General features: G+C 41.6%; 1 protein-coding gene across 2 annotated transcripts in view; it reads left to right on the top strand.

The window, feature by feature from the left end:
• LOC149167897 (uncharacterized) overlaps window positions 1–26,968 on the top strand; it is a 402,638-nt gene that overhangs the window by 191,143 nt on the left and 184,527 nt on the right. For both annotated transcript variants that reach the window (XM_089433237.1, XM_089433236.1), the window contains exons 7-11: window positions 11,944–12,015; window positions 12,141–12,196; window positions 12,454–12,539; window positions 12,808–12,898; window positions 13,011–13,168. In XM_089433237.1, coding sequence (XP_089289363.1) covers window positions 11,944–12,015; window positions 12,141–12,196; window positions 12,454–12,539; window positions 12,808–12,898; window positions 13,011–13,168 — 463 coding nt within the window. The remainder of the gene's footprint in view (window positions 1–11,943; window positions 12,016–12,140; window positions 12,197–12,453; window positions 12,540–12,807; window positions 12,899–13,010; window positions 13,169–26,968) is intronic.

Below are 26,968 nucleotides of genomic sequence, written 5' to 3'. Positions count from 1 at the left end.
TGAATGGAATCAAAGTCAGTGGTCTTTCAAACAGGAAGGCAAAGAATTGAAAAATAAAGTTAATGAAGAAATATTTTGGAGAAAGGTAGCAAAGATTATGAAGGTTGCTAAGCCACTGGTTAAGGTGTTGTGGTTGGTGGATGGGGAAAGAGGCTATGGGCTTCATTTATGAGGCTATGGATCAAGCAAAGGAGCAAATAAAGAGGGCATACAAGGATAAAGTGGCTAAGTATGGGCTCATTTGGGCAATCATTGATGAAATATGGAACAATCAACTCCATCGCCCTATACATGCAGTTGGGTATTTTTTGAACCCACGGTATCATTATAAAGCTCAGACAGAAGGAGCTTTGAGTGGGGAGGTTAGAAATGGACCAATTGATTGCGTTGATCGCATGATCCCATTGGAGTGTGATCAGCTGGAGATACACCGACAGATCACAACCTTCAACAAAGCCACAGGTACATTTGGGAAGAACCTAGCAAAGATTGCAAGGGAAGCAAATGAGCCTGGTAAACAAAAATTTCAATTTTCAAATTCTTAATACCTATTTTGTTAAATTGTTTCTAATCTGAAAGTTGGATATAATTTGTTAAGCTAACTCATTACACTACTATGTTTTTTGCAGCACAATGGTGGGTGGCTTTTGGTAGCCATTGTCCTCAATTGCAGAAGTTTGCAATTCGTATTTTGAGTCAAGCTTGCAGTGCTACTAGGTGTGAGCGCAATTGGTTTGTCTTTGAGAGGATTCACACTAAGAAGAGAAACCATTTGGATAAAAAATGGTTAATTGATCTAGTCTATGTCCAATATGACCTCCGGCTTAGACGCAACCAATTGCTGAACAAAAGACTTGATTCAGCTCCCATTGTGCTGGAAGATATTGATCCAACATTAGATTGGGTAGTGGAGAGTCATCCAACAGAGTTTGATTCTGATGAGGATCTTGATTTGGATTTACAGATGGTGGCATCACTTGAAAAAAATGTTCAATTGAATGCAAATCCACTTGTACTAGCCTCAGGCCCAACCCCAAGTCCTCTAGGTGCAGGCGCTTCCTCTGTTTAGCCACGACGGAAGCACATATCTCGTCTATCTCAGCGTGCTGCTGCTGCACAGCCTGCTAATGCTACCACTTCTACAGTTGCAGTTGGAGATGATGATGAGGAGGAGCCATGGGTTTCCCCGTCTGACTCTGATTCAGATGTTAAGCCAGATGATGTTGGCTCCTCTAACAGTAGCTAGTAGTACTGGTCAGTGGTGACTAGTGATGTTTCACTGTTTACTTTTGTTGTAGAGGCCATTTCTAGTCTCCTTGGTTATGTGTTTTTGTTTTGATCTCTATATCATCATCATATATGTATTGGACAATGCACTGGGTGCCATTTTGATATAATGGATATATTCATGAGCCTACTTTGATCATATGTTGTCTTCTATCTATATTCTAAAGCTTTTTGTTTGGGAACATGAATGAAAATCTTTAAAATTATGTTTTTTTTTTTTTTTTTTTTAATAAAAAAATAAATATTTACTGTATTTTTTACAACGATCGAGTCATTGAAATCAAACCGACTGAGTCGATACCGAGTAAGAGTCGGAGTTGACCCTCGACCGTTTCCAAGTCGGAGTCGGAGTTTTAAAACATTGCTATAGATAGAACATGAAATAACAAAATGCAGAAGACAAGCCAAGATAAGAGAACAACTGTTAAAATTGGCAACTAGGGCCAAATTCCACCTTAGGACAACTCATATGATGGAGATGATTATTGCATTGGATTCCTCTTTTTGAGAGGTCCAATTTTGAGATAAAGATCATCTCATTCTGTCAAGCAAAAATGGAATTTTGAATTTAATGTTTCTCATTCACAAATTGTCAAGGTCGACCTTAGTCAAATGTAGGCTCATGAAGCCCAATGGATGTGTCTCCTCACTGTTAATGAAGTGTATAAATAGAAGTAACCTCTCTCTCATTTGGACATCACTCATCTCATGACATATCTCTCTCTCCTCTCTTGATTGGTTCGACAGCTTGGAGGCAACCTTCCCTACTTCACATATGTGAAAGAGGATGAATTTCAGGACTGTTTTTTGAGGCCGAAAGTTTCAGGAAACCGGTCAGCGTTGACCAACGTTGACCATGCATTTACCTCGTTCTTGTGGGCAGAATTCCGATTTTTGAAGGCTGCATTGATTGGCATGGTTTTCAAGGTGATTGTGATAGTTTGACTGGAGCGTTGACTTCAGCCTTTGACCGCAGAAATTACAGCAACATTTGACTGGGTTGATCGAGCTGTTTTTGAGTTGACTTTGACCCTCTTGGAAGGCCAAATTCTTCTGCTATTGGCCGAGCTGCTTGGAGGACATTTTGGAGCTACTTTGACCACCGTTGACTTTTTGGTTAGGGCTGCAGTTGACTGCTGATTTGACAAGACTGTTTGGGGCAAGTTAATTTGATCTATGTACTCTCTTTCTCAACTGAACTATTGAAGAATAATAAGAAGATTTGATTAAAGGGTTTCCCCACATTGGGGTTTGTTCTTGGCATCCACCATATCTTGTGTCCTCTTGTCTTGGCTTGTCTTTTGCATTTGTTTTTATGTTCTATCTGTATTTACTGTCAATGTGTTTAAGTTAATGTGATTGCTACTGGAAATAATTGGAAATTGTGATTGGGCTGATAAGGAACATTGAAGTAAATTGTGGTAAAGCATAGAACATACCATTGTTATCTAAAATTAACATGGTATTAGAGCTCAGGTGAAGACAAAGCCCAAGCAAGAGTGAAGCAAAGCAATCACTAAGAGGAGCTGTTGAATAAGGACTTGGAACTAGTCTCAATGATGACTACATCTTTCTTCAAATCTGAGGACAAGCTTAAGGACAAATCCAACTATCATGCATGGAAAATGACTCTAGATTTGACATTGGAAGAAAATGATGCCATGGACTATGTCAAAGGAAGAATAGCAGAGCCTCCTTCAAATGCATCTGCAGCTGCACAAACAAAGTACAAGAAAGGTGAGGTTAAAGCTAAGAAAAGTATTGTTGATTCTATTCACAAGCATTTGGTTGCCTATATTTCTGATTTGGAAACATCTAAGGAGATGTATGACAAGCTGGTTGGGATGTTCAAAGTAATAATGCAGATCAAGTTCTCTTTCTCAAGAACAAGTTGAAAGACATCAAGATGGATAGAGGAGAATCCATCCAATCATATTTCATGAGGATTACTGAGATCAAGAATGATCTCCTATCTATTGGAGAAGTCATTGGTGACAGGGAGCTCACTCTTATTGCACTTGGTGGCCTTACAAGCGAATGGGATGTGTTCAACACTACCATCCTCAACAATGACAAGATTCCAGGATTTGATGAATTATTGGCTAGATGCACTTAAGAAGAAATAAGGATGATGGAAAGAGACAAGCCCTCCAATTGAAAAAATCCTATTGCCTTCTCCGCTCATGCTAAGAGGAAGAACAATGTTGGTCTAAGGAGACAAGGTCAAGGGTTCAAGTCGGGATTCAAAGAAAGAAGAAAAAGAAGATGCTTCAGTTGTAACAGGTTTGGCCACTTCACTAAAGAGTGTCCTCACAAGAAGGATACTCCAAGAGATGATGACAATCATAACAACAACTACAAGGGCAATGGCAATCAAAGGAACAACAAGTTCAACAACAAAGGAAAGAGGAATGCTCCCGCTGCTCGAAATGGAAGTGGTCGTCCTCCCAAGAAGTCGAGAAACTCCAGGTATGAAGAAGTTAATGTTGGTGAAAAGAAAAAAGAATTTTATATTATTTCTGCCCTCACCATAGCCTCTCCTCTGGATACATTAGATCATTGGTTGATTGATAGTGGTGCCTCAAGGCACTTCACTTGTTACAAAGAGGCTCTCTCAAACTTGATTGAAAAGAAGACGAATATTGGGATTATACTTGGGGATAATGCCACTTATCCCGTAAAAGGAATTGGGACTATTACTCTTCACTTAAATCAAGGTCAAACCCTTCATTTACAAGAAGTGTTGTATGTTCCTGATCTGAAAAAGAACCTGGTCTCTATTTTTGCGATGGAAGATAAAGGTTTCAAGGTGACATTCATTGATGGTAAGGTTTGTGTTTGGCAGAGGAACCCGAGAGATGCATTCACTCTTGGATTCAGGGGTCAAAGTCTCTATCAGGTTGGAGGAAGTCCGTTGGGAGTAATGACTTGTGATACTTCTCTTCATTCCGAATTATGGCACCGAAGATTTGCTCACCTTCATTTCAACGCCTTACCAGATGTAAGGAAGATGGTCACATGTATGCCCGAATTCAACTTAGATCATGAAGGTGTTTGTGAGGCTTGTGAAGCTGGAAAACATACAAGGGGACCAGTTCCCTCAAGTGAAACTCAAACTATCGATATTCTTCAATTGGTCCACTCTGATCTATCAGGTATGTTTCCCATGACATCTTTGGGTGGATATTTGTGCTATGCATTTTTTGTGGATGACTTCTCTTGCAAAACATGGATCTATTTCTTAAAGAAGGACAAAGTATTCAAATGGTTTCGCTCTTTCAAAGCCTTGGTCGAGAATCAAACAGGGAAGAAGATCAAAATATTGAGGACTGATAATGGGACCAAATATGAGTCAAATGAATTCAATGACTATTGTAGAGAAGTTGGCATTAAGAGGGTGACCACTACTGCATATAAACCTGAACAAAATGGTGTTGCCGAAAGGAAGAATCGAACTATCATAGAAGCCACCCATGCCCATGCTTCATGACCAAGGTTTACTGAAGTTCTTATGGGAAGAAACTGCCAACACCGCTGTGTATGTTTAAAATAGATGCCCACATCAAGCATTGGACTTCAATACACCCAAAGAAGTTTTCACTGGTAAGAAACTTGATGTTTCTCATTTTAGAATTTTTGGTTGTCCCGTATATTTTCATGTGCCAAAAGAGAAAAGAAACAAACTAAATGCATCTGGGAAGAAATGAAAATTTGTGGGCTACAATGAAACTTCAAAGGCATATAAAATCTATGTGTTGTTCAAAGGGAAATGGAATTAAGGCATGATGTGACTTTCGATGAAGATTTTGCTCTTAGAAAGGTCTGAGATCTTCCTATCCCTAGGAAGGACAATAATGATGATGATGTAGGAAAGCAGGATGAGCCTTTGACTGATGATCCAATGCCCGATGTGGAAGGTTCAATGGATCCCATTGATCCACCTCTTAGTGAGCCCTCTACTTCAAGGAAAAGACCTTTGTGGCTCAAAGATACTCTTGAAGATGCTGAGGAACATATTGCACCGAGGGGGACATTTCATGAAAGCAAGAAGTCGAATAGGTACCAAGGGTACTTAGCTACCATGAGTACCATTGTACAATCCAAGCCTTGCACATTCGAAAGCCGTGAAACAAGAAGTTTGGAAGGATGCGAGGAACGAGGAATATGAGTCGATCATGAAAAATGATGTCTGGGATGTGGCTCCTAGATCCAAGGACAAGTCTGTGGTCACTTCAAAATGGCTCTACAAGATCAAACATGGAGCTGATGGGAGTGTTGAAAAGTTCAAGGCCAGATTTGTTGTTCGAGGCTTCTCAAAAGGATGGAGTAGACTACGATGAGATATTTGCACTGGTTGCCCGATATACCATCATCCGTTCGATTATAGCCCTTGCTGTCTTGCAAGGATGGAGCCTACACCAAATGGATGTGAAAACTACCTTCTTGCATGGTGCGCTTAAGGAGGAAGTCTATGTGGAACAACCCGAGGGGTTCGAGGTTCAAGATTGTGAGACACATGTATGCAGGCTAAAGAAAGCCTCTATGGGTTGAAGCAAGCCCCTAGGGCTTGGTATGAGAGGATCGATAAGTATATTATGAAGCTAGGATTTACAAGGAGTGATGTTGACCCAAACTTATACTTCAAGATTGAAAAGGACAAGCTTCTCATTCTGGTCCTTTATGTGGATGATCTCTTTCTGACAGGTGATGACCCTCTCATTCATCAATGCAAGAGGGAGTTGGCTTTTGAATTCGAGATGAAGGACCTAGGACTGATTCATTACTTCCCTAGGGTTGGAGGTGTGGAAAAAGCCAAGTGAGATTTTCCTTTCTCAAGGAAAATACATTGTGAAGCTACTTGAGAGATGTGGAATGGTGGATTGCAAGTCCGTGACTACTCTGATGGAACTCAACTTTAAGAAGCTATGTGGAAGCGTTGCTGGGCCCGGATTAGCAAACCCTTCCGAGTATCGTCAACTTGTAGGGGTGTTGATGTTCTTGGTCAACTCCCGTCCTGACACATGCTTTGCTGTGAACACGTTGAGTTAGTTTATGGTCAAGCCTCATCACATTCATTGGATTGCGGCTAAGAATCTCTTTAGATATCTCCGGGGCACAATCCACTATGGACTAAAATACACTGCCGGAAACTTGAGGCTACATGAATATTCAGATGCTGACTGGGCTGGCAGTGTGGTGGATCGTAAGAGCACGTTTGGTGCTGCTTCTCTTTGGGGTTTGCTTCTATATCTTGGATGAGCAAGAAGCAGAAATCGGTTGCACTAAGCACTGCCGAGGCCGAATACATTGTTACGAGTATGGCCTGTTGTGAAGTTGTTTGGTTGAGGAAGCTCTTCAGTGAGCTATTTGAGCACGTGCTAGATACCACCGTGATCTTCTGCGACAACTAGAGTGGGATTCACCTATCAGAGAATCCTGTGTTCCATGACTGCTCCAAGCACATTGATATCAGGTACCACTTTATCTGGGATATGGTACAATGGGGAGCAATAAGGCTCCAACACATTAGAACAGATGAGCAGGTTGCAGACATTCTCATGAAGCCTTTGGGGAAGGTCAAATTCTTAACCTTTCGAGAGAGACTTGGAGTCATGGAACGACCCTCCTATGAGGGTCCCGTATGAGTTGGACACAGAGCTCTGGGAGCTCCTGGGGGCTTGGGGTACTTCTTGGAGCTATGAGTGACCATAGGGTGAGTGGTTCACCTTCCCCTAGTGGTGCGCTAGATACAGGGTGAGTGGTTCACCTTCCCCTGTGATACCCCATGATGGTTGACATGTGTGTAGGGTGAGTGGTTCACCTTCCCCTCGCATTATAGACGCATGTATGTAGGAGGAGTGGTTCACCTTCCCCTACAATTGACATATGCATAGGACGAGTGGTTCACCTTTTCCTATGACATATGAGCAAGATGAGTGGTTCACCTTCTCTTGCTGATGCCCCAACACACATCCTACCCATGGAGTCCAGGACTCATGGGAAGTACCTCTCATCTGGCCAATGAGTTGGGAAAAGATGGTTAGGGACCATAGCACTACCGATGGATGCATCGTGTACTGCCGTACTCCCTATGACTAGGATGCATGGTGTTCAACAACTTGATCTGGGATCAAGGACTGACTTTTGTCAGTGGAGAGTGGTATGATCTTATGACTCACTCTCGATCACTTCTTCTTCATTATTACTTCATGGTTCAACAAAGTAGAGAAGGGCAGAGCAGAGTAGAGCAGGGTAGTGATGTCAGAGATGGTACATGATGGCATGATGATGACAGATGGATTGACAATTGGAATTCTCCTTAGTTGAGAGGAAGTGTTAAAACTGGAAACTAGGGCCAAATTTCACCTTAGGACAACTCATATGATGGAGATGATTATTTCATTGGATTCCTCTTTTCGAGAGGTCTAATTTTGATATAAAGATTATTTCATTTTGAGAAGCAGAAATGGAATTTTGAATTTATTCTTTCTCATACACAAAGTGTTAAGGTCGACCTCAGTCAAATGTAGGCTCATGAAGCCCAATGGATGTGTCTCATCACCCTCAACAAATTGTATAAATAGAAGTGACCTCTCTCTCATTTGGACACCACTCATCTCATCACATATCTCTCTCTCTCTCTCCCCTCTGATTGGTTCGTACAGCTTGGAGGTAGCGTTCCCTACTTTGCATGTGTGAAAGACGACGAATTTCAGGACTATTTTTGGAGGCCGAAAATTTCAGGAAGCTGGTTAGCTTTGATCAAAATTGACCATGATTGTTTAACCATGTGTTGACCTCATTCTTGTGGGAAGAATTCTGATTTTTGAAGGCCGCATTGATTGGCATGATTTTCAAGGTAATTGGGACACTTTGACTGGTATGACTTCAACGTTGACTTCAGCCTTTGACCGCATAAATTACAACAACATTTGACTGGGTTGACTCAGCTGTTTTTGGGCTGACTTTGACCCTCTTGGAAGGGCGAATTATTTTGTTGTTGACTGAGCTCCTTGGAGGACATTTTGGAGTTGCTTTGACCACCGTTGACTTTTTGGTTAGGGCTGCAATTGACTGTTGGTTTGACAGGATTGTTTTGGGCAAGTTAATTTGATTTATGTACTCTCTCTCTCTGCTGAACTATTGAAGAATAATAAGAAGATTTTATCAAAAGGTTTCCCCACATTGGTGTTTGTCCTTGGCATATGCCATATCTTGTGTCCTCTTGTCTTGGCTTGTCTTCTGCACTTGTTTTTATTTTCTATCTGCATTTACTGTCAAGGTGTTTAAGTTAATGTGATTGCTATTGGAAATAATTGGAAATTGTCATTCTGCTGATAAGGAACATTGAAGTAAATTGTGCTAAAGCATAGAACATACCATTGTTATCTAAAATTAACAACACTAGATTTGGCGGATGCCAAGGAAAAACCCCAAGATGGGGAAAACCCTTTGATTAATTCTTCTTATTATTATATCAAATGTTCATCAGAGAGAGTACAAAAAGTCAAAATTGACTTGCCAAATCAAGTCGTAACGACCTTGTCAAATCCATAGTCAAATTCAGCGCTAACCAGAAAGTCAACGCTGGTCAAAGCAGTAGCGAAATGTCCTCAAAGCAGTTCGGTCATACCTAGTCAAACTCGGCCTGAACAAGTGGTAAAAGTCAGCTTAAAATAATCACAAATTCAATGGTCAAACTTGGTTAGATTTTGCCTTGAAGTCTGCAGTCAACCTGTAATTTATCTCTGTGGTCAAATTGCTCATATCACCTCAGTTTCTGTGCCAAAGAGTATGGCTTGCCCAAAAGATCGAACTAAAAATCTGCCCAGAAAGTCAAAGTCAACATTGGTTAAACTATAGGAAAATCTGAAATTTGCGGCCCTGTAATTTTGTCTTGAAATTCGTCGTCCTTGCCACACGTGGGAGAGAAAAGATATGCCCAATAGCTGTACGAACCAAGGTTACTTGGACGCTGGAGCGGGGAGCGACATTTTCAAAAGCTCCTGTTTTGGGAGCGAATTTTTATATATTTTGATGCATATATGTCAACAAAAGCATTGATAATGATGAATTAGATATAAAAAAGCATAAAAACATGGATTACACCATATAACATCAATCATCTAGAAGTTATAATCTTCATCAACCACGTCCACAAGTTACAAGTTCTCATTTATATAGCATGTAAGGGTGCACAACCAAAATAGCATCGAGTGTTATCCATCTCTGAACTGAAAATACATCAACAAATAGGCTCTAGATGGCCTCTAGCATCCAAAAAAATTATGCTACAACAAATAGCTACATATCATCAAAATCATTTCCTATCTTGGATCTTTGTCATTAATATCACCCTCTAAGCAATGAACATAAGATAGAAAAAATGTAGCATGTCTACTCAAGATTTTGTTTGAGTGATGGGTACATTTTTAGTAGGGTCATGATAGAGGAGTTCGACAATCATTGTCACTAATGTGAAGGTACATATAGGGCTTGGTGCTCTTGATTAAATACAAGTCCCATACCCTAGTACATGACAAAATCTAATGGAAACACTGCAAACCCCCCAATCCTGAAATCGCGAAAAAATGATAACCCTGCTGGATTTTGAGTGAGATCTAAAATTCTACTTTCTCCATATGAAATCCAATGAGGTTGGAACCACTCTCAAACATCCCGAGTCATTTCATGGTAATGTTAAAAATTTAAGTAAAAGGATGAAAATGAAAGATAAAGGAGAATGTCACTTTCACTTTACGGATTTAACATTACCATGAATTGCATATCAATATTAGGGCCAGAAGCTTGAATATTAGGATGCCCTAAGAATTCTTGTTTCTTTGAAAAGCATTTGCGTTTGGAATGTCTTTGTGAGAAAAAAAATTATGAAAAAAACTAGGGAGCGATTTTTTTTTGCGAGAGCGTGCTCCGGCTTCAATTTGAAGCGGGGGAGCCTCTCTGCCGCAATCTTGGTACGGACCAATGAGAGAAGGAGAGAGTAGAATGTGTGGGTGATGATGATGCCAAATGAGGTGAGAGGTCACTTATATTTATACAAGTCGATGAGGGTGAAGAAACATGTCTATTGGGCTTGATGAGCCTACATGATGATGTGGCCGACCTTGACGATGTGCATATGTGTGGGCATAAATTCAAAAACACATTTATGCTTGTCCAAATTTGATGATCTTTAGATCAATTTTGGTCCTCTCGAAAAGAGGAATTCAATGCAGTCATCATCTCCATCAAATGAGCTGTCCAAAGTGGAATTTGGCCCTAGTTGCCAATTTTAACACATTTTCTTTAAAGACTAAGTCAATTCTCTTTTTCCAGGCTTTAAAGTTAGATGTTCCATCATGCATATTGCTTTCCTTGCACATAAACGCCATTGGATTAGACATATAGACTTGGAAGAGAGCTGCTACCAAACTTTTATTTCAAAGATATCTTCAAATATGGCTGCTACAATGATGATCTTCTTCTTTCTGCCTTTTAAGAGTGTCTCCAAATGTGATCTTTGTTTCTTCACCTTTGCTCTGATACCATTTTGGAAAATCAAATGTAATGAAGATGATACTTGATTCTCCTACTTGATAATTACTTGTGAATGTTAATCTTCTTCTTTTACTTATTATTTCTTCTTCATCAAGCAATTATACAATATTTAGTCTTCCAAGATCACAAAGAAGCAAGAGACACAAAAGTTTAGGCTCCAAGCCAGGGCAAAACCCCACAAAGGGGAAAACCCAACAATCCTCTTCTTATAGAATCAAGTCAAAATGAGATATCCACAACCTAGACCAATACTTCTCTAAAGATTCCAAGTCAGCCCTCCCAAGTCTTCTTCAATATGTTAAAGTCAACAGAAGTGAAATATGGTCAAACCTTCTCCAAACTTGATCAAATATCAGAACTTTCGGCCCTGCTGCAGAGGCCAAATTTCAGCCCTGTGGCTGCTTCAGAACTCTCACAGAATCTTGCATGTGTGACATAGACAAGGTTGAAAAACTCGATTTTGACTTTTTTTCCTTTGACTTTCTCTTCTGTTCTGAATTCGGCTTGCCTTTTCTTCACTTCGCAATCACAGAACTCGATAATGATTGCAGAACTTGATTGGCTCGAAGAGGTCGAAGTTACACCTTGATATAGATGTCCAGGATGGTGAGAAATTGCCCCACAGTCCGACTTGATAGGGAGGGCCAACTTGGACCTTTGTTTGACTCTTTTTGATTAAAAATAAAATCCTTTTTCTTTTTCTTTCAAACGTCAAATATGACATGACTCAAATACAAAATCCTCTCTTTTTTGACTTATTGAGCATGAATAACATGCTTGAACAAAAAAATAATAATAAATACATCAATAATTATAGTACATTATAAAGACCGAGACTAGTTACATTTTCAACAAGTTGTTGGATGAATAAGATGGCTTTCTTTTGCCATGTCTTTGGCAAGTAGAATGTTTTTGATTAAAGAGAGATTTGTTTGGAAGACTAGCTATAAGGTGAAAATAATATATATATATATCTATATCTATATATATATATATATATATATATAGTGTGCGTGTGCGTGTGCGTGCTGGCACTGTTTGTTGAATATGTTTATGAGAAAATGACTATGTTCACACTCTTTGAATTTCTTGCTTCAGAATGGTTTCACTGGTATTTCAAATTCATGGGCTGGCTACCAGCTCCGGACTCAAGCTACAGGCTATGGACTGGTATTTCTAATTGTCTATGGACCATAACCCTAATCAATATACTTCCATTTTCTAAAGAAATTTTTATATCACACCCATCTGTCTAACACTGTAATCTGATTGGTCATCTTTTATTTTGGTTGCAGGTTTACTTTGCAGAATATTTGTTGGCTGAGTTGGACAAGGAAATAAGAGGCCTTAGGTCTATACTCCTCTGTGACCTGCACCTTGTAGGGGTAGGCATGTTTCCTGTGGATGTGTAGCTGCTAGTTTGCAGTCTGGTTGTGTTAGCTTTTAAATCTTTTCTTCCTTTAAGCTGGCATTACTTTTTGGTAATGTGCGCTTTCTTTAGAATAATTCACAATCTGTCTCCATGTTGGTAATTGGTCTTATTCATCTCTTCGGAGTCCTCCTTTTGATGTATATATTTCCATTCTTATATTGTATCACTGCATTTAGGTGCAATGTAAGTGGAGCAGGGAAAGTTGCTTTGAGCACAGTTGAAAAACTGATTGAGGTTGAAGCTATTCCGGTCACATTATCTGGTAGCTTCTTCACCTGTTACTGTTTTATAAATTATAATCAGGCTTGCAGAGTAACGTTGTATTGAATGTGTGCTGTGCTTATGTGGATTGGCTGTCCTTGATTAAATTATGCTTTATTGAGTGGTTAGTGTACAAAGATTGTTTTGCTAGGTGTTGTTCGAGTTGGCTGTTTCTGTCTAGATAACACTTAGACAGCTGTTCTGATACATTTTCAAATAAGGAATTTTTGGGAAAGATACAATTAATCATTGCATTGTGGCTTCTGTAGATTCTGCTGGATACTTAATTGATAGTGAAGGTTTTGACTACATGAAACTTGGGATCTTGAAGGAACTTAACAGTCGACAAAAGGGCCTCAGGTACATTCTATAAAAACCTTACTTGAATAGTTTTAGCATGTATGATTCTCTAGTACCATTCATAGTTTTTGACGTGTTCAATGGGGTTAAATTGTCTCCTTTCTTTACTCAGAGAATATACAAAAAACTTTCCACAATCAAAGTATGTTGAAGATGCAAAACCATGGGCTGAAAAATGTGATGTGGCATTTGCATGTGCATCACAAAATGAGATAAATCATTCCGATGCTATATCATTAGTTAGTACAGGATGCCAAGTGTTCATAGAAGGTACAGACTTTATTGTCCTTTTTCTTAAAATTATTTAGCCAATGGCATACTGCAATTTTGACTCATCTTGAGAGAACGAATTTGCAATGACAACATTTCTGAAAATAAAAAGGTTACGATGCTCAAAGCATGTGAGTTTTTGATGTGTAGATGCTACTGTCAATTGTTCTGACATATATATTATTTTATTTCCTTTATTTCCTATACAAATTTTCCAGAATTGTTTATGACTCTTCCATTTATATAAAATTCATGGTGTCTTTACTAAATATACTTTATGTACTTCATTACATTAAACTCACATTTGTTTGGCTCCCCATATTTCTTTATCTTACTTTTTTATTTGGACTTGTTGAGGTGGATCAATTTGGGAGGATAGTTGACTAAGACATCTTGTTTTGCAAAATATGTTTTATATTTACCAAAAGGCATTTACAAAGATCTGTAAAGAAGGTGGAAGGGTATATAAATTGGTGATCATAACCTTGGTATATAGTATATACAATGGTGATCATAAGCTTTTCCATAGAACGACTAGATCTAAAATAAAGCCAGAATAGTCAGTGTTGAAATTTCCACACACCCTAGATCTGGTCTATGCCCACACAAATACACTAGCAGTGCCCAACCAAAACAACTTTGCACAGCGAAATATAATGGCAAACAGATCAATAACAGTACACAGGATTTCATGGGCCAAAACACATTTCTTATTAGTCAATCAATAAGAGAACTATAGGGATCCCGTACTAGGGATCATGGCCCTTTACAAACTGTGATACAATGCTAATATACACAGTTAGTCCTTTTACTAATCAACATGGGCTGAGGGCTAGTCCATCAGGTCCTCGTCTTCCCAACATACAAAATACAATCAGCTGTCCACAAAAACACAACCAGCATGATACTAAACTCACCTGGGCTTGCTCCTTTTAGCTCATTGTACGCTACAGCTGACCAGCTGTCCTTTGCAGCCAATTGTTAACCTCTAGTTATTATTATTATTATTATTATCCAATTTTAAGGTCATGGCTAAGCCAAACACCAAATTGGTGTATGAGACCCCCTTGTTTGTGGGACAAGAAACCCACCTCCGCGCAGTGATTTGACTGCTATGTCTACGAAGGCATACATACTCTACCCCCCTTTGGTTTTGAGCCTATGACATCATAGGAGGAAACACATGCTCTTAACCATGAGGCTCACTCAAGCTGTACCCTTCTACCAGTCCTTTGGTCTGCTGGTTCTGCCCTTTAATGGCCTCTGCCAGCTCCTTTGGCTCACTGTTTTGGCCTTCCACAGGCCTCTTTGTGGGCACGGCCTGCTACAGCAACCTATGTTCACCTCTGTTAGACCTTAGCTGCCCTCTTGTAGACCTCGGTCTACCCACAACAACCTAGGCCCCCTCTGCCCAACCTGCAGCCAACTTCTAGCACAGTCCAGACTCTGCAGCCAGCCCTAATACACCATGAAAGTCCTCCGTCCTCGCCCTCCTCAGCCCAACCTGCGGCCAACTTCTAGCACAGTTGAGACCCTGCAGCCAGCCCTAATACACCATGAAAGTCCTGCAGCCTCTGCATGGATCACGCAGGCCCTGCTGGCTCTGCGCAGTCTGTGCTGCCTCTGTGTGGCTCCCTCTTGCCCTGCGTCTGCCTTTTTTGCCTCTGTGCTGATCTCCCGTCTCTCTGTTCCGTACTTGCTGCCTCCTGACTTCTCTCTAGACCATTGGTTCAATTTCTCAGCTAACCCCGCTCCAGAAATTGAACTAACTGGTCTCCCTCAGTGTGTTCTCCAAGTGACCCTCAAGCCTCCTCTTATACTTTTCTCGTTGACAAATCAATGGCCGAGATTAAGTCCCTAATCAACAACTAAGATTAGATCTGGCTTGATCCATGAATTTTGGACCATTCTAACAGAATTTTATATTAATACACATTAATATTTTATTTTCCGTAAGTTTAGACTTAGGGACTCCATTAAAATATTAATTATTTTAATATCTCCCAAACTGTTTAGAATCTGCCCAAACCCTTTCTGGGTATTGGAGATCTCATGTGCCTTAGCCTCTCCACCAATTTTTGTGGCTAGAGCACATCCGATGCTACCCCAAATCAACACTCCCTCTTAGCAAGGACTGTGCTCTAGTAATACTCCTCACTGAGTATCACTCTGATCATCCGGCATCGGTCCCTGTGTTGATGCTAAGCCTCCCTGCCCAACATCTTCTGCACTGCTGCATCCTGTACTGCTACCCATGACTCTGCTACTGCCACTGCTGCACCTGTACGACAACTCCCTTTGCATCCATGCTGTTGCTGGTACTTTCTCCCAACGCTGCATCGGCACTGCAACTCCCTTTGCATCTATGCTGGTGCTGGTGCTTTCTCCCAACACTGCATCTGCATTGCAACTCCCTCTTCATTCTTGCTACTGACACACTCATTTCTACTTCTGAAAGGGGTTCTTTACCATCCCCATCTTTTCCCTGAAGTAGTCAAATTTTGACTTTCCAAGGGCCTTGGTGAGGATATCTGCCACCTGTTCTCCTATAGGAGTGTAGCTCAACTGTACAGCTCCTTGTTGGACACAGTCTCTGACAAAGTGACACCGGATATCAATATGCTTCGACCTATCATGAAACACTAGATTCTCAAAGAGTTTAATGCAACTCTGATTATCACACATGATCCTGGTCGCCTCCATATTTCTTTTGAATAGGTTCACTAGCAGTTTTCTAAGCCATATGGCCTCACACGAAGCTGTGCTTGTTGCCACATATTCTGCTTCAGATGAGCTTAGAGCCACGGACTTTTGTTTCCTACTGCATCAGGAGGTCATTCCTGATCTAATGTTGAAACAGTACCTAGAGGTACTTTTCCGATCCACTGAACTTCCTGCCCAATCTGCATCAGTAAATCCACTCAACCTGATATCCTTCCCCTTGGTGTATAAGATCCCATAATCAACTGTTCCCTGTAAATACCTGAGAACGTGTTTGGCTGCTGCCCAGTGTGCCCTCTTTGGTTCCACCATGAACTGACTGAGGGTGTTGACAGCGTAGGAAATATCTGGCTTGGTATTGAATAGATACATTAGGGACCCTATGAGCTGCCAGTATAGGGTGGGATCGACAGCCTTGCCTTTTGATGCATCAATCTTCTTCCAGTTGGTGATCATTAGCATAGCCATAGGTCTACAGTCTCCCGTCCCGAACCTTTTCAGGATTTTTGTAGCATACCTCCCTTGCCCAAGGAAGATTTCTCCTTTCTGCTGCCAAACTTCCAACCCTAGGAAGCAGTGCATTCGTCCCAAATCCTTCATATCGAATTCTGTGGCTAGATTCTTCTTGCAATCCTCAATGAGTCTGGATGATCCTGTCAGAAAGTGATCATCCACATATAATACTAAGATAAGCGGCTCGTTCCCTACGACCAGATAATAGATATTCGGATCCGCGTCATTCTTGACAAACCCCATCTTCTGCAAGTAGCCATCTATTCGACCATACCATGCTGTCGGTGCCTGCTTCAGCCCATACAAGGCTTTCTTCAGTTTGCATACATGAGACTTCTTCTCATGAGTTTCAAAGCCCTCTGGTTGTTCAATGTATACCTCTTCTTCTATTACCCCGTTCAAAAATGTCGCCTTGACATCCATCTGATGGATCTCCCATCTCATCCGGGCTGCAAGAGATATCACGGTCCTAATAGATGTATACTTGGCTATCGGGGCGAAGGTTTCCTCATAGTCAATCCCTTCCTTTTGAGCATACCCCTTAGCCACAAACCTGACCTTGTATTTCTCAACACTACTGTCCGCAACATATTTGATCTTGTAGATCCATCTTGAACCTACCACAGATCTGTCTTGAGGCCTTGACACCACCTCCCAGACATCGTTCACCATTATGGAGTTATACTCCTCTACCATCGCATCTACCTAGACTTGATGCTGAGCTGCCTCCTTGAAACTGACAGGCTCTCCATCCTGAGCTACTAACGCTTGATATCTGTCTGGCTGTTTTCGCTCCCTCTTACTGTTCCTTAGCTCACCAATGAAGTTCTCTGCATCACGCAGAATCTGACGAAGTTCCCTGCTAGTTCTTCCTCTGCTAGCAGGTGTTTCTGTTCGCTTATCCTCCTGATCCTGACCTAAGGAAGAATTCTTCACTTCTGTTGGTTGAAGAGGCATGACCAATGGATCCTCTTTCGATTGCTCCTCGGAAGGCATTTCGCGAGATCTTCTGAAAGCTCTGTCCTCCATGAACTTTACATCTCGTCGTACTACTACCTTCCTGCTCCCTGGAAGATAGATTCTGTATGCCTTAGTGTTCTCACTATATCCCACCAGATATCCCTTTTCTGCAGTCTGATCCAACTTCTTCCTCTTTTCTTCGGGTATGCGACAATATGCTAAACTCCCAAATATCCTGAAATGACTGACTTCAGGCGTCTTCCCAGTGAAGACCTTCTTTGGAGTAATCTTGCCCAATGCCCGATGAGGAGTCCTGTTCTGAATGTAGGTGGCTGTGTTGCATGCTTCCACCCATAAGAATTTTGGCATATCTTGATCATACAGCATGGCCCTAGCTGCTTCTACAATAGTCCTGTTTTTCCTTTCTGCCACCCCATTCTGCCCCGGATTGTAGGGAGCTGTCCACTCTCTTCTGATGTCCTCCTTAGCGCAATAATCAGTGAAGTCCTTATCGACATACTCTCCACCATTATATGAGCGCAAAACTTTTATTTTCTTCCCAGTCAGATTCTCCACCAGAGCCTTGAATTCCTTGAATCGACAGAAAACCTCATCCTTGGTTTTCAGAAAATAAATCCAAGTTTTCCTCGAGTGGTCATCAATGAAGGTAAGGAAATACTCGACACCACTGAGTGCTTTGACGGACATAGGTCCACAAATATCTGAGTGTATCAATCTTAGTACATTCTTGGCCCTGTGTTTGCTCGTAGAAAATGCTGCCTTGGCATACTTTCCTAGAGCGCATCCCCTGCATACATCATCTTGTTCCGTACTCAGATCCGGAACTCTTGTTACAATGCTCCTTTCCCTTGATGAAGTAGATGTCATAGCCCTTGCCTTGTAGTTGTGACACGGAAAGTAAGTTCTTCCCCAATCTTGGTACATGCAGCGCATTTGTGGCACAAAACTGCTCTCCCGATTCTTTCTGAAAAACTATGGTACCCTTCCTTATTGGAGTACACTTTGTGTTGTTCCCCATGTTGATCTGAAAGTTCATCTTCTCTTCTCAATATTCTGAGAAACACTCCCTGATTCCTGTCATATGCCACAAGGCTCCACTGTCTATATACCATACTGCTGATGATGCAACACTAGTCATGCATGCCACTTCTTCTTCCAGCCTGGAAGCCAACATAGAGAAATTGAAATCTCTTTCTCTTGTGCAATCTTCTGAAAATTTGCGTGAGTCCCCTGAGGTGGATGCCTCTGCATCGTGGTCTCAACCCATAATTGATTTTCCCTTTCTGTCTCTAACTACTTCCTCTGATACCATGTGAAAATTCTATCACTGCAGCAATTGATTTACTTTTCCTACTTATTTCACCATAAGTTATTCATGAAATTACTTCAATAAACATTAAAATAAATCTTACTGCAGATATCACATCGTAATACAGAAACAAACATATGCACAAGATTCAAGAATCAGTACATTGACACAATTATTTTGGACTAATGTCCCCGGAAAAACCCAATGTGGGAAAACCGGTGCAACAAGGGAGGATTTTATTATTCAATAATTTTCTAGTACAACAGGGTGCCAAATTGGCTTACCCACAGATAGACAAATTTTCCAACACTTCTTCTGAACCCAGCGTCAGCCCTACTGACCTCTGCGTGACCTGAAACCCTCTGCGTCAGCCTGTTGAGACTCTGCGCAGCCTCTCTGGCCTTCTACATCACTCCTGCAGCCTCTGCGTGGATGACGCAGGCCCTGCTGGCTCTGCGCAGTCTATGCTGGCTCTGCGCAGTCTCTGCTGCCTCTGTGTGGCTCCTTCTGGCCCTGCGTCTGCCTTTTGTACCTCTGTGCTGATCTCCCATCTCTCTGTTTCGTACTTGCTGCTTCCTAATTTCTCTCCAGACCACTGGTTCAATTTCTCAGCTAACCTCGCTCCAGAAATTGAACTAATTGGTCTCCCTCAGTGAATTGTCCAAGTGACCCTCAAGCCTCCTCTTATACTTTTCTCGTTGACAAATCAACGGCCGAGATTAAGTCCCTAATCAACGACTAAGATTAGATATGGCCTGATCCATGACTTTTGTACCATTCTAACACAGTTTTATATTAATACACATTAATATCTTATTTTTCTTAAGTTTAGACTTACGGACTCCATTAAAAATAGTAATTATTTTAATATCTCCCAAACTGTTTAGAATCTGCCCAAACCCTTTTTGGTTATTGGAGATCTCATGTGCCTTAGCCTCTCCACCAATTTTCGTGGCTAGAGCAAATCCGATGCTACCCCAAATCAACATGCCCAACTTGCGACCAACTTCTAGCATAGTCCAAACCCTACAACCAACCCTAATACACTTCTGTCGAGTTTGATACAGACCTCGACCACCCTTCTTAGCAGAGTATCTTCCCTCGACCAACTATACTTGTGCCTGCTAGCTCCTCTTTTGCTGTTCTAGCACCCTCTACTATTTCAACGAGCTCTTTAGCAGCCTCAACCTCCCTTCTTTAGCCTCCGACTAGCTCTCTTAAGGTCTATATCTTCTGTTGTAGGCCATGGCTAACCTCCCAACTTTGCAACCACCCCTAACTAGGGCTACAACTGTCATCAAATGGCTGGCCAACCCTCTGTTTAGGCTTGGCCCTCCCCTTGGTAGCTGCAACCCTTATCTTGGTTGTTTAAAGAACCCTTCTGACCCTCCTCTAAGAGACTTCAACCCTCCACAAATCAGATCCCTAACTTAGATGCTCGGTTACTTGCTGGTTGAAACTCGGCCTCGTCGGAATTGCTTGCTCACGCAAATGAAGTCACATCTCACTTGTGACTAGGCCCGGCTCTTCTTTGTCCTTCAAGAAACCTTATATCACCACTCAATAACAAATTAGAATAAAATATTAATTTCCTTGGGTTTCAAGGCCACACCTTTTAGTCAAAATCCCAAACCTTGGGTACTTTGTCCACAAACTTCCTTTTTTGTGGATTTTCTCCACTTGGAAATACCTTTCGAGCTACTCAAATTTCAACACTCCCTCTTAGTGAGGAACGTATTTGAATTTCCATGTTCTTCTCGTAGAAATCTTCAACTCCATGACTTTCCTTACATGGCCATGACTTCCTTTCACGAGCCATGGCTTTTTCTTGCATGGCCATGACTATCCTCTCATGGTTCGTGGTTGTCCTTGCATGGGCTTAAAACTCCACTCTCTTTCTTGAATTTGAAGGTTAGACTTCCACCGGGCAACTGACTTTCCTTCACAATCTCCCTCTGAAGCCAAACTCCCTTTGAGTCTACACAACCTCCTCTTGGCTCACTCTACTTTCCCTCTCGAAAAGTGCAACAACTGAATTTGTGTCCTTTCAAGGTCAGTCTTGAGCTACGGTTGAATGTTGGGCCTAGTCCACTCTAGACCATCACAACACAACCTTGCAAGTGTTCTGATCCACCTAGGTCAAACACCTCATGTGCACATGGCTCCACTGATGGATGTGCAACTTTGCAACCCAATGGAGATACCAACTCACGATTAACCTGCCATCCACACGGAGCTACGTTGTCCATGCCAAAGAAGTCCTTGCCAAGGCACCTTAATAGTCTCAACATTTGACAAGTGAACGAAAGTCCATCCACAGTGTGTGAAACCTTCCACACAACATACTTCTATGCACTGATTTTTCCACCAATCCACGAGAGCTCCCATCCTATCTCATCACCAAAACAGTCGATACCACATCTCTATGTTCTAATCTAGATTTATGCAGGAATGAAATGAAATACAGATATAAACAGAAACACAGAGATACAACATAAAGAAAACTTTAATTCGTTAATAATAAAGTACTGAAAATTATTTACATGAAAAAATGAAATAAACTAGCTCAAGCGATGGTAGCTTATCTCTGAGAAGATATGTGGCAGCTAAATGCCTTCTAAACTGTGTTACAATGAGGCTCAAAAGCCAATGGAAAACCCCAAACATCCAAAAACCTAACCCTAGGAGATGTAGTGCCAAAAGTCTGTGGGCCCCGTTGGGGTAAATTGGTACATCAACTTACCGGGGTCGTAACTTTGGCATACGATCTCTGTTTGATGCATATGATACCTCGCTAGAAAGATATATTTGAGGACTGCAACTTTTAACTGCAAACCCTTGTTGTAGGCTTTGGGTTTGCTCGTTTTCCAAAAAAACGTCGTTTAGGGCCTCAAACGGCTCTAGAAGTTCAGGACCCGAAAATTTGCAAAAAATAGTAAACTATGCTATATTTAAGGAAACTGAAAGAAACAATGGCAGGTGTCCTAGTGGAATAGGTGGGTGGCCACCAATATCCACCTGGATCATGTTCTCTGATGAACCTTCCGCTCCATGTCTAGGAAACACTGCTACGTCCTGCAACAATTTCATAGCTCTCTCCTAGAGATGATACCTATGCACACTCTAATCTAGCTGCTCTTCAAAGTAGCTTTAGTACCATGTTGAAATTTCCATGCACCCTAGGTCAGGTCTATGCCCTAGCTAGGAACATAAACACACTAGAGATGCCCAACAACAAAGCACTTTGCACAACGAAGTATATCAACAGTGAAATCAACAATCGTACACAAGATTTTATGGCACAAAACACATTCCTTTTTAGTCCATCAATAAGAAAATCATAGAGCTCCTGTACCAGGGATCATGGCCCTTTACAAACCCTGATACAATGCTAATATACACAGTCAGTCCTTTGACGAATCAACTAGGGCTAAAGCCTAGTCCATCAGGTCCTCATCTACCTAACATACAAAATACAATTAGCTGTCGACAAAAACAAAACCAACAAGATACTAAACTCACTTGTGCTTGCTTCTTTTAGCCCATCATACACTACAACTAACCAACTGTTAACCTTCAATATCCTTTTACCAGTCATTTGGTCTGTTGGTTTTGCCCTTTGGTCACTATTTTGGCCTTCCACAGGCCTTTGCTTGGACGCAACTTGCTACAACAACCACTTTTCAGTAGTTACTAGTACTAGACCTTAACTGCCCACTTGTAGGGCTTGACCTATCCATGAGAACCTTCGTCCCCCTATGACCAACCTGCGACCAACTTCTAGCATAGTATAGACCTTGCGGTTAGCCTTAATACACCATGACAAACCTCTGTCCAGTCTGATACAAACCTTAGCCACCATTCTTAAAATAGGATTTGCCCCCGAGCAACCATACTTGCCTTTGCTAGATCCTTGTCTGCTGTTCTAACACCTTCGACAACCTCAACTAGCTATTCAGCCAGTCTTGGCCTCCCTCTTTTAGCCTCTGACCAGCTCTCTTAAGGTCTCTATCTTCTATTCTATGCCACCACAAGCCTCCCAACTTTGAGGCCAACCCTAACTAGGGCTTTGACTGTCCTCAAATGGCTAGCAACACTCTACTGGTGCTTGACCCTCCTCCCGGCATTTGCGGCCCTTGTCTTTGCTGGTAAAACAACCCTTCTAGCCCTCCTCCAAGAGACTCTGACCCTCCTCGACATATTAGATCCCTAACTCAGATGCTCAACTCCTTGCTGGTTGAATCTCAACTCCTTGGACTCTCTTGATGTAATATCGCTAAGGAAAATTAACAGTAAATATGCAAAGCAAACATAGATAAAAACACCATAAAAAAGTGAACACATAATCATACCATAAATTGCACCAAAAGTTGTGTTGCTGAGCTCCTTTTATTAATAAATATGGGTGTACAATAAGGCATTGGAAGGAATGCACTTGGGCTTGCTCAAGGCAAGCTAGCAAAGCCCCAAATGACAAATAAGGCACCCTCCTTTGATCTACTGTTATGCTGCTCTAGCTCTGCGCTGAAGATGCCCAAAAATACGCTGTTGGCTGAATATATCTGCTGCTGGGACCCTCTCCGGCGCTCAGAAAATTCCGGGAAATTGATCCCTGCCTCTCCACCAATTACCCAGAATAACCCAGGAAGGATTTGGCCAATGCTTGACTTCGGAAATTCGACCCTATCTCCCCTCAATGGCTCAACTGCTGGGTGATTCAACCCACCTGTAAATTTTGCTACAAAAGGCCTCCAAAATGGTTGCAATACTCCTCAAAATGCTTCCCCAGCATTCACTCGAAGTTTCAGCCCCAATCACAACTCACTCCTCCACCTCATAGAGTGCTCCCACCATGAACTGCGCAATCCTTGCACTGCTCCTCTCCTAGGAAATCGACCCTCTTGCTGGTGGGGCGAAAAGGCAAGGTGAAACTCCCTCCTTGGGCTGGCACTCGAAGTCCACCGAAGCAAGGGCTGAGATCTCCGCTCGGAGACACTCGTGTGCAAATGAGAGTTCCTTCCAACTTTTGTCAAGATGCGTCCAAAATGCCCATGTGGGCCCAGCGAGAACTTCCCACACAAAATTCGCTCCAATGAGAGCGTACTTCCCATGTGGGCCGAAAATCTCATGAGGTGGCCCCCACGCTCCACCAAATGATGCATAAACTGTCGTGGATATTCCACTGGACAGTTCGTCACAACAGATCTGATAATATTATATTAAAAATCTGAGATTCTACACTATTACAATTTTATTTAATTTCTAGATCTGTAAAATTAACTATAATTAGTGCATGCATGTAAAAGTAAATCAAGCAGAAAAGTAGAGAATGATAAAATAAGCTCTCACACACATAATACACAAGATATGTTCTTTGGGAAACCCTTTCGAGAGAAAACCCAACTGAAAGGTGAGGCCGCTTTGCTCTCTTTCTCTGTCTGGAAATATGGCTGTAAATACAAAGAAGTAATGTCTGTGGCCCATGGGTTGCTACAGTGCACAGATCCTCTGTGTGTGTTCTACCTCCTATCTCTCTTGGCTATCTTTTCTCAACTATGGAACAAAATGCTCTCGAAAGAATGGAATGCCTCTTCCTCCTAGTGGCCTGGTTATAACACAGCCCGATAGCCTACTAGTGGTTAAGTTTGACTACATCAACTCTTAACTAGAGTTACAAAATAGACTCTTCTAGAGTCTTTTACATCACAAACACGTGGCTAGCCCCTTTTCCATGAATAATGGGGGTTGACGCGACATCCTCTTGAACTATAGGTGTGAAAACAAGAAGGTCAACTTCTGAGTGGCATAACTTTTGCATACAGACTCCGATTGACGCGATTCTTGCACTGTTAGAAAGCTTTGTTTGTGTAAAAGAGCATGAAAAGGTGCTATGTGTAAGTGACAAAGTTTTACCCCCAAAAAATGTCGTTTGATGCCTCAAAGTGCTCCCGGAAGGTTTTGGACCTTGTTTCGCCAAACTGAGTCCCGCCGGTAAAAACGGTCCCGTGAGTTGACTCCTTCACTTTTTCCACTCCAATTACATCGAGATGGATGACAAACAATATAATGATCTAATTCAGATCACACCTCCCAATTTTGGGAGGCTTTTGGTCCCCAAAAGCTTTTACTGAATGAGGTGAGGAAATTTTTCCTTCACCTTCTTTCTGGTGTACCATTTAGCTTTGCCTGGAAGTTGTCGCTTCAACCCAATTTGCCAAAGGTCTTGTTTCCCATGTCTTGTAGTTTTGGATCTCTTTTGCAAAACTGTATCTTCTGTCAACTCTCCCTGAGCGCCTGGTGCGAAATCCTCCACAAAAGGTAGGACCTGTTCCTCTTCCTGATCTAGAATGGAAGGCTCATAGCTATGTTGCACAAAACTTCTAGGAACCCAGCGTTTCGTGCTGTACCCATACCCGAAACTCTGAAAATTGATCGAAACTCGGTCGAAACTCGACCATCATGTAATCATCTATGAGAGATAATATAGACTTGTTTTTCCTTCTAAATTGTCATCTATGGGTCTTATTCCCTTTTTTCTCGCAAAGATATTGTGTTATTCACTTATTTATTTATATATATATACATATATGATGTTTTGGCTGTTTCCATTTTTGGGAGGTGACGTTTCTAAACGTACCCGTTTCGGAAACTTCGAAACGTTTCGACGTTTTGTGCAACTTGGGCTCAGAGTTTCAAATTCTCTACATTTACAACTGAGTAAATGCACATATATGGTGGTAGACTGAGTTGATAGGCATTGTCACCCACGTTTTCCAGTATCTCAAAGGGACCATACCTTAGAGCCTTGATTTTCTTACCAGTGCCCTGCAACTTCTCCTTGTTCAACTGTAGCCATATTCTGTCTCCCACCTTGAATGATTTCTCTGTTCTGTGCTGTTCATGCCTGACCTTATACTTAGCCTGTGACTTCCACATTGTTTCATGTACCTGTAGATGGATTTGCTTGATCTTCTCTATAAATTTTTCAGCCCTCAAAGCATCTCCTGTAATGTCTTCCTTCACTCCTCCATGTTGCCCATATGCAATATCCAAAGGTGAAGGTGGCAAATATCCAAAACAAGTTTCAAATGGGGAATTTCCTATAGAAGTGTGGACCACTCTGTTATAAAAATGCTGTATATATACCAGATTTTCATCCCAGGTCTTCAGATGCTTCTGGTTGTAACCCCTCAGAAGTTGCACCAAAGTCCTGTTGACTACTTTTGTCTGCCCATCTGTCTGTGGATGGAATGCTATAGATCTCTTCAACTTTGTGTCCATCTTCTCCCACAATGTAGTCCAGAATGCATTGAGAAATCTTGTATCCTTGTTTGAAATGATGCTCCTTGATATCCCAAAGTGTACCTAGACTTGTCCAAAGAACAAGTTTGCTGCTTCTTGTCCACTGATGGTCTTTTTACATGGCATTAGAACACACATCTTGCTAAACATGTCAACTACCATGAATAGGTAGTCATGTCCCTTCCTGGTTGTCGGTAAACCTCCCACAAAGTCCATGGAAATGCTTTCCCAAGGATGAGTAGGTACATGTAAGGGATGATACAGACCATGTTTCTTGTTGCTAGGCTTGTTGGTACAACAAAGCATGCATCCTCTTATGAACCTAGCTACTTGTTCTTACATCTTGGGCCAATACACATACCTTTGCAAGTTAGCCACGATCTTCCCTACACCAAAGTGCCCTGCAACCTTGGAGGTGTGAGCCTCTCTAATCAACTGCAAACGCTCAACTTTAGGAACACATAGCTTATTCAACTTGTAGAGTAACCCATCCTGGAGATGGTAGTCAACGATGATGTCGCCATCGTGCACATGACTCTGACTCTGCAACTGCTGATACACCTCCTTGAAGTCCTCATCTTTTGAATATGCCTCTCTGTATGCATCATGGGTGAATGGCTCCATGTGCATAAGAGTCCCCAAAGCTGTAATCTTTGATGTGGGTGGCCTTGAAAGCATATCGACCAACTTGTTTGTGCTACCATTCTTATACTTGATCACCAAATGAAACTGCTGTAAAAACCCCATCCACTTGTAATGCATGGTCTATTGTAGCTTATTCTGGGCCTGCAGGTACTGTAACGATTGGTGATTCGTGTGGATTATTGTCTCCTTTCCCATCAAATAGTGCTTCCACTTCTTCATAGCTTGCACCATGGCATAGAGCTCCTTATCGTAGGTAGGGTAGTTAAGAACTGCCCCATGAAATACTTTAGAATGGTAGCAAACAGGCCTTCCTCCTTGCATCAAGACAA

This window comes from Pinus tabuliformis, chromosome 5_1 (assembly GCF_031772625.1).
Source record: "Pinus tabuliformis cultivar Carrire ecotype Pingquan chromosome 5_1, CPIR1, whole genome shotgun sequence".
NCBI lineage: Eukaryota > Viridiplantae > Streptophyta > Pinopsida > Pinales > Pinaceae > Pinus > Pinus tabuliformis.
The sequence above is the reverse complement of the archived record's forward strand: the minus strand, read 5'-3'. Positions and strand labels throughout refer to the sequence as shown.